Source organism: Salmo salar, chromosome 03, assembly GCF_965601325.2.
Source record: "Salmo salar chromosome 03, fSalSal1, whole genome shotgun sequence".
NCBI classification, from domain to species: domain Eukaryota; kingdom Metazoa; phylum Chordata; class Actinopteri; order Salmoniformes; family Salmonidae; genus Salmo; species Salmo salar.
The window spans coordinates 81,278,855-81,287,293 of record NC_138293.1 but is presented as its reverse complement, the minus strand read 5'-3'; the positions used below and the strand labels follow the sequence as shown (position 1 = coordinate 81,287,293).

General features: G+C 45.8%; 1 protein-coding gene across 7 annotated transcripts in view; it reads right to left on the bottom strand.

Annotated features, from left to right (window-relative positions):
• LOC106606690 (rho GTPase-activating protein 17) overlaps positions 1–8,439 on the bottom strand; it is a 59,535-nt gene that overhangs the window by 2,208 nt on the left and 48,888 nt on the right. For 2 of the 7 annotated variants that reach the window (XM_045715527.2, XM_082972804.1), the window contains 8 exons: positions 7,099–7,180; positions 6,706–6,786; positions 6,468–6,581; positions 5,961–6,052; positions 5,688–5,805; positions 4,363–4,707; positions 3,334–3,455; positions 2,374–2,802 (listed from right to left, as the gene is read on the bottom strand). In XM_045715527.2, the coding sequence (XP_045571483.1) occupies positions 2,374–2,802; positions 3,334–3,455; positions 4,363–4,707; positions 5,688–5,805; positions 5,961–6,052; positions 6,468–6,581; positions 6,706–6,786; positions 7,099–7,180 (1,383 nt within the window). The other 5 variants (XM_045715529.2, XM_045715530.2, XM_045715528.2 and 2 more) reach the window with 5 other exon arrangements.

Sequence of the window (8,439 nt, the reverse complement as noted above, 5' to 3'; positions counted from 1 at the left end):
TAAGTGATCAATCAGGCAAAACACAACCTACTAGGGTTAGGATTAATTCCATTTTAATTCAGCCAATTCAGGGGATAAATGAAAATTCCAGTTTAAGAATTGAGAAGTGCTATTTATTAACCAATTCAGGGGATAAATGAAAATTCCAGTTCAAGAATTGAGAAGTGCTATTTATTAACCAATTCAGGAGATACATTAAAATTCCAGTTCAAGAATTGAGAAGTGCCATTTATTGTTTTCAATTGGGATTTTTCGATTTCAGTTCACTTTCTGAATTGATGCAATTGACCTTACCCCTGTAGTACACCACTATCAGTCTGCAACAAGAAGCTCTACAGAACAGAACAGACATATCCACATCAGACACCTCAAACCTAAGGAAAGCACACAAACTCTGCATACTGGAGAAAATACAGGATTTGTCATATTGTAAAAAATGTGGTGGTGGTGTCATGTGGTGGAGGTGTCGTGTGGTGGTGGTGTCACCACGATATTATTATTATTATTAATAATATATATATATATATATATATATATATATATATATATAATAAAAAAGGAAATACATTTGACTATGACAGGGAAGTTGAATGCCACTTTCGTACATTTTCCGATGTGGGAAATGTGATTTCAATAACAGAGTGGCTTAGAGAGTATTGTTGGTGTGTTACTCTGAAATGCTAGAAGTGCATCACCTAGGTTCTAGAGTGCTTCAAAGAAATGAAGCTAAATCCAGTCATTTAGAATGGTCTGGACATGAACGTTCAAATATCCCACAACTCTTTTCTTTTATGCAGATTCATTCTAAACTTAATGTCCAGGCCTTCTTTTATTTGACAGATAAGAAATAGGAAGTAGAGTACCGACTGGACCATCTCTTGGACTATCCCAGGGGTGTTACGAGTGGTTAGTTAACAAGGGTAGGTGTAAGTAGCCTTCAACCACAGCACAACGGGGTGGGAATCAATCATCATGCATTGGGCTCAACCATGCACACAAGCACATATGCAGGCAGACACGCACACACATGCAGACAAACACACGAGCACGTACGCACACACACGGAGAAGCAAAGGGCTGCAACTCAGAGCGTCAGCCAATCATATCCTTACCATTACCTGCCTCTCAATCTCAGCTCACAGGCAGGGCGGCAGCTCACACATCTGCAATATTCCAATATTTACCCATCATGCATTTTAAATTAAATCACCACAATTACAGTGTATGGTGTGCGTGAGGCAATACTAAAGGCAGTGAGACCAGAATCCAAGTGAACAAACACCTTTCATTGTTACATTTCTCTCTCTGTGAGAGTCCTGATGAAATCACACAATGCTCGATTAGCTAGCATTGTCAGCAGCATATGATTTCATTGGCAGTTGGACAGTTAACTGTGTTAATACAGTCGGAAGACTTCCTGTTGTGTTTGCTTTGTGTCACTGTTTAATATCTAATACATTTGTGCATACACTTTTTACGTAGTGCTTTTTGTATAACTATGTCTGAAACAGACTTAGCCAGAGCTTGAAAAAAAGATTCTCAAAATGTCCTTCCAGACTAAAGAAAGAATGCATAGATAACATGCAGTATAATATAATATTAGTGGCCTGAGGGCACACACTTAATGTGTAGTGAAAAGTGCTATGAAATGTCATGTAATATTTTAAATGATTTGAAAGTAAATGAATGCTGTTAGCACAGGCCCAGAGACAGTCTCGTACACCGAGACAAATTCCTGGCTACATTGTTGAATAGCAAAGTTTTTTTCTGATTTGGACTCTGAGCATATAATGGAACGTTTGGCAAACAAGGACATTTCCATTAGTGCAGGAAGTGTGTGTGTGTGTGTGGAAATAGGGCCAACAATACATCAGTATGTGCTACTGCAATACCGTGTCTGAGTCAGCCAGGGAGCCTCCTGCTCTGCATGGAACCTTGAGAGTTCCTACCAGGAAAACTGCCACTCCCACCCACAAACTCCTCTGTTGAGTTTCGTTTCCAGCTCTGATTATTATGTGAAGCTAATGAAGGAGCCGATTGGTGAATAATACACTGAAACTATATCCTTCTTTTAGTCATCCCTCTGTCCTTCCTTTCTCTGGGTGCATTTTAGACTGTGTGTCATACCTTCTAGAAATGTCCTTTCTCACCAGAGTATGTTTCCTTTTTTATCACATGATGTATCATATCTCTGATAGGATAAGGGCTATGACTCTATTACCTATGACTCACACAGCACATATTGAGAGCTGGATCGTGTCCTCTGTTGTAAGGTATACTGGCCAATGAGCAAGTAAGTTTGTGTCATGACAGTTTAATATCCGTTATAGTCATGAGTAGTTTGGATTGGGAAAGGATGGACTGTAACTTTACCGGTGATGACCTTGGAGGCGGAGCCGCAGGTCCCGTTGCTGTCATCATTGGTGGGCGGCTGACGCGGCGGGGGAACTGTAGGTCGGGAGCGTGGCTTAGGAGCCGGCCTGGTGGGGCGAGGGAGGGAGCCAGAGTGGAAGGAGGATAGAGGGGTGAAGGGGGTGGAGGTTGGACCATCGTGAGGCGGGGTGCTAGGGGGTGTGGGGGTGTGGGGCGGAGAGGGGTCTGACTCCCCCTGAGACTGGGGGGCTTGTGGGGGCTGTGGGGGCGGGTGGCTGGGGGCGTGGATGGGGGTTTCTTTACCAGAGTGGCGTCGTGGAGCGATGAGGGGGTAGGGGTTGTTAGACGCGGGACTGTGGCCAAGGCTGGAGACATTAGCTACAAAGGGGTTGGCCTGTTTGGGTGGGGCAGGGGCTTGCTTCTTAGTACCTGGGGAAGACAATAAACCCATGTAGAGACACCTGGAGACACCTGAAACCCCACCTCTTCAAGGAATACCTGGGATAGGATAAGGTAATCCTTAAAAGATTTAGATGCACTATTGTAAAGTGGTTGTTCCACTGGATATTATAGGTGAATGCACCAATTTGTAAGTCGCTCTGGATAAGAGCGTCTGCTAAATGACTAAAATGTAAATGTAATATGTATTTAAACTATGAAATCACACTGATCAAAGCACTGATAAGTACGTGAGTTAAAAAGGTCTGAGCTTTCTGTCTGATTTGATTGACACTATTGTGGTCCTCTGTAGCTCAGTTGGTAGAAAATGGTGCTTGCAACGCCAGGATAGTTGGTTCGATTCCCAGCACCACCCATGTATGCATGACTGTAAGTCATTGTGGATGAAAGTGTCTGCTAAATGGGATATACTATTTGAAGTATGTTGTGTCAGTCTCTTAAGTGGAAACTACCTGAGGGTGTAGAGAGGTGTGGTTGGGTACTCAGAGTGTGTTCTCTCACCTCTGCGCCCAATGTGGGGGCTGGGACCCCTGCATCCTGCCTGGGAGTGGGGCGTACCCACGGTGAGCTGGGAGCCCCCGTTTCTCAGGGGAGGGGGAGTGGAAGTGGGGTCATGGCCAGGGCTGTGGAGATAGAGGACAAACCCACTGTCACCTGTCAGTGTACAAGCCAGGTCTCAATCAAAGTGATGACATGCAAAACTGCATCACAGGTCAGGGTTAGTCACTTCATTGGCAATCATGTATAAGAACAATTACAGTGACAATTAGCCAGTTACATGAGTCAAATCATAACATGGAAAGATTAAAGACAATTATGTCTCTCAAATCACAGTGTGTTTCCAACTGACCCAAAACAGATGCAAAAACACTACAGGAAACACGGGAAGTTCATTCAAGGAAACTAATTACAGTTGCACATGCATTGAGGATAACCAGAGCAGGAGTACCAAGCCTGCCTGGGATGATACCAGCATGGTAAACCATGGGGCTGTGAGTCAAGAGTTTGGGATGATCACAAAGCAAACATTAGACAACTACATGAAACGGCAAAGCAGACAGGCAGATAGGTATGCATGCTTGGGGGGAGGGCTGACCAACAGACAGCCACATGAACGGTCCGGACAGACAAATATTTAGGAAGGCTGGTAGGAAGGCAGACACTTGAGGGAGCAGGACAAGCACCCTGTCTGGGAAGGGATAGGACAATAGACAAGCTCCAATCACAAAGCTGCTCCCTGGATCACTAGGAGAGGCCTTTCAACAAACAGCTAAATCATTGGATTTGAGACATCGGTTTGATTTACAGCATACTTGATTTCATTGGGTGTGATTACAACACACAGTATCAGCCTGCATAGAACATAAAGGGAACAATATGGGACAACCAAACACATAACGGTCAATGACAGAGTGAGTAGCTGTAGGTTGATCAATCAGGATCGACAGCAGGGCGGCGCGCAACCTTCTGGTTTCTGTTTGGCTGATTGGTGACGGGAGGGGAGGGACTCAGTTTCTGCTTCCTCCTTACCTGCTCTCCTCAGTGCTGTGCTGGGTAAGAGGCAGAGGCTGCTGCCCTGTGGCCACCTGGACCTCTGGTGCCCCACCCTGACCCTGACCTTGACCCCCACCACCACCACCACCATCCCCCCCAGCCAGGCCAGGCTGGCCAGCCTCCGTACTCCCACACAGAGTTTGCTCCTGGGTCTGGGGCTCTGCCACAGGCTGGGTCTGGGGGACTCCTCCAGCCTCTGGCGGTGGTAGAGGGGTCTGGAAGGCGGGCGAAGAGGCATGATGGTGCTGTTTTCTATTTAGAGTGGCAGCTCTACGTGGGGTGGGGGTAGGGGTGTGGTCACCCAGTTTGTTAGGAGCGGGGCTATACAGGGGGGGAGAGGGGAGAGAGTGAGGGGTGAAGACACACCGATTACAACATCAGAGAGGAGCGAGACAGAGAGGAGAGAGACAGAGACAGCGAGAGACAGACACAGAGAGACAGAGAGGAGAGAGACAGAGGCAGACAGAGACAAAGATACAGAGACAGGGACTGATACAGAAAGACAGTTAAAAGAGAGACCACTCCAGAGAGAGAGAGAGAGAGAGAGAGAGAGAGAGAGAGAGAGAGAGAGAGAGAGAGAGAGAGAGAGAGAGAGAGAGAGAGAAGAATGAGGTATTAACCAAAGGCCTTTACTGAAGCAGAGATCACATGATTCTAGTTCAAGTGACCTTTGAACTAGTGAACTTTGAGCTCCTGCCATTTCTTACAGCATGACAACAGAATAGAGTGACGAAACACACAACCAGTAACCTAAAACCTAGGCTTTAATAGAGGTGGCATATAAGAGGTTCAAAGTGTTAAACATAGTTTCGTATTTCAAAATGGTGACACAGCTTGATAAAAGGGTGATTCAATTCAAGACAAGTGAGGGTTAATCCTTATATCTCCTGAAACAATGTGTTAAATTTAAGAACAATTCTTAGTGAGAAAGTGTGCCAATTCATCACGTTCACCGCTGGCCTCGGTTAAAACACACATTTTATTGGTTTCTTTCTACAATCATCTTACATATCTGTAGTGTTAAAACACACACAAACACAATTGGAATGGACTTTCACAAACTGGGATTCTGGATTCACAAACTGTCTCCTAGGGTATAGCTTGGACTTTATTAAGAAGGCAGTGGCATTGGCTGTTCCTGCTCCCCAGCGGGTGTTTCTTTGACTGTGATGGACTCGTCAGCCACTACATAGAGGGCTGAGACAGCCGCTGCCCCCCTGGACTCCTGCCTGGTTAGTGTCCGGGGATAGATGCTGAGACCTGGGCTGGGACAGGGGCTGCTACGGGGGTAGGACAGGTACCTGTCTTTGCGGGGAGTGTCCCCTTCCACCAGGCTTCCGGGGCGTCGCCTCTCGAAAGGGCCTGGGTCAGGTTCAGGGGTCATGGCCACGAACATGCCCGACACGTTAAAGTCCACGTCTGGTGAGAAATGAAAACACAGAGAGGTCAGCAAACAAGACAACGGGCATTTCCTGTTCTATGTCGCGTGAGGAGTAACTTAGGAGTAACATAGTCACTTAGATAAAGACTTCCTGTAACACAATCCCTCCCAGGTTGAAGTAGAGGTCTCTTACCATCTGGGAAGAACCAGTCAGCGTGCTGGATGATGGGTTCTATGATGGCCACCACATGGACCGAGGTAGCAGCAGCCATCTCTGCCAGAGTCCTGAGGACAGAGGGGGAGAGAGAGAAATCAAGATCAATGAAACATCAAGTTAAATCTGTTGTTAGGAAATTAACTACTGATATATGTACTGTACAACACTACCAATGCTAACTGTTTAACTCAAATGCAAGGGATGGATTTGTAGAAATAAGAAGACAGGGAAGCACTGCTAAGGTACACAATGGTCGTTTTTTGTAGACAGAAGGTGCTCTTTGGTAAAAGGGGTAAATGGGTCATCAAAAAGAAAGGAGGACCAAGACATTTGGGAACAAAGATTATAAATGTGTTATCTTTGTTTCCACTGAACATGCCATACAAATAAAGGAATTGTTATGAATTATATGAAGAGTGCCTTGGTCCTTTCTTTTTGATGCCTGCGATGGATGTTGTATATCCTCCACAGTGTATTGCTCACCCCTCAGTCTTGGACCAGAGCAGGTTGGGTCCCAGCACTATGGCGATGTTACTGGGAGTCATCTTATTCACCTCACTGTCCTGGGCCAGCTTGGCTAGGAACTTTACCAGATACCTAAAAACAAAATCCCAATGGGGGATTGAACCATAGACCTTGTGTGCATCTCATAAATAAATCACTTTTGGGAGCATATAATTCGAGTGGTGGACGATTAAATGTCTCCAGCATTGACACTCACCTGAAGTTGGCCTTGTGGTTCTTTGGCAAACCGTCACATGCCACCCACAAAGCCTGAAGCCTCCTGTCTGGGTCAGACACACTGTACAACACCACATTACATACCCAAATAAGATGGTACAATGTTTCACAGTCTCTATAATAAACACTTGTTGGGTTTGGGTCGTATTCATTAGGGCACACCATAGCAAAACGCTTTGCAATGGAAAAACGGATTTTTTTCCCTTCTTATTTGCCAAATCCACGTTTCGGTCTGTTTTCTTCTGTTTTGTGCCTAGTGAATATGAGCATGGTCTTGAAAAGTGTTTCACTGCAGAGTGTGATGAGTATATTGTCCAGTGTATTTGTGGACAGTGAATCATTGTGAACACAGGTGGATATGTAGTATTCTTACTTGGAGGCTTGTGTCCACTCATCATACAGTGCGAAGGTCATTAGGGGTTCAGGCAGCTCTCTGAGGTAGGACTTCAGAGCTCCTGGACAGAGACACAGACAACACAACCACAAATATGGTGCATTACAGTACATGAACTGAATGGGGTTCAATTGTGCTTTTGGAAGTAGTGGGATTGTCCCCCTAAAATCAAATCAAAGTTTATTTGTCACGTGCGCCAAATACAACCGGTGTAGACCTTACAGTGAAATGCTTACTTACAGGCCCTAACCAACAGTGCAATTTTTAAGTAAAAAATAAGTATTAAGTGAAAAATAGATAAGGAAATAAAAACAACAGTAAAAGACAGTGAATAATAACAGTAACGAGGCTATATACAGGCACTGGTTAGTCGGGCTAATTGAGGTAGTACGTACATGTATGTATGGTTAAAGTGACTATGCATATATGATAAGCAGAGTAGCAGCAGTGTAAAGAGGGGTTGGGACACACACACAATGCAAATAGTCCGGGTAGCCATTTGATTACCTGTTCAGGAGTCTTATGGCTTGGGGGTAAAAACTGTTGAGAAGCCTTTTTGTCCTAGACTTGGAACTCCGGTACCGCTTGCCATGCGGTAGTAGAGAGGACAGTCTATGATTGGGGTGGGGTCTTTGACAATTTTTAGGGCCTTCCTCTGACACCGCCTGGTATAGAGGTCCTGGATAGCAGGAAGCTTGGCCCCAGTGATGTACTGGGCCGTACGCACTACCTTCTGTAGTGCCTTGTGGTCGGAGGCCGAGCAGTTGCCGTACCAGGCAGCGATGCAACCAGTCAGGATGCTCTCGATGTTACAGCTGTAGAACCTTTTGAGGATCTGAGGACCCATGCCAAATCTTTTTAGTTTCCTGAGGGGGAATAGGCTTTGTCGTGCCCTCTTTACGACTGTCTTGGTGTGCTTGGACAACTCTAGTTTGTTGGTGATGTGGACACCAAGGAACTTGAAGCTCTCAACCTGCTCCATTACAGCCCCGTCGATGAGAATGGGGGCGTGCTCGGTCCTTTTCTTCCTGTTGTCCACAATCATCTCCTTAGTCTTGGTTACGTTGAGGGATAGGTTGTTATTCTGGCACCACCCGGCCAGGTCTCTAACCTCCATCCTATAGGCTGTGTCGTCATTGTCGGTGATCAGGCCTACCACTGTTGTGTCGTCTGCAAACTTAATGATGGTGTTGGAGTCGTACCTGGCCACGCAGTCGTGGGTGAACAGGGAGTACAGGAGGGGACTGAGCACGCACCCCTGAGGGACTCCAGTGATGAGGATCAGTGTGGCAGTTGTGTTGCTACCTTCCCTCACCACCT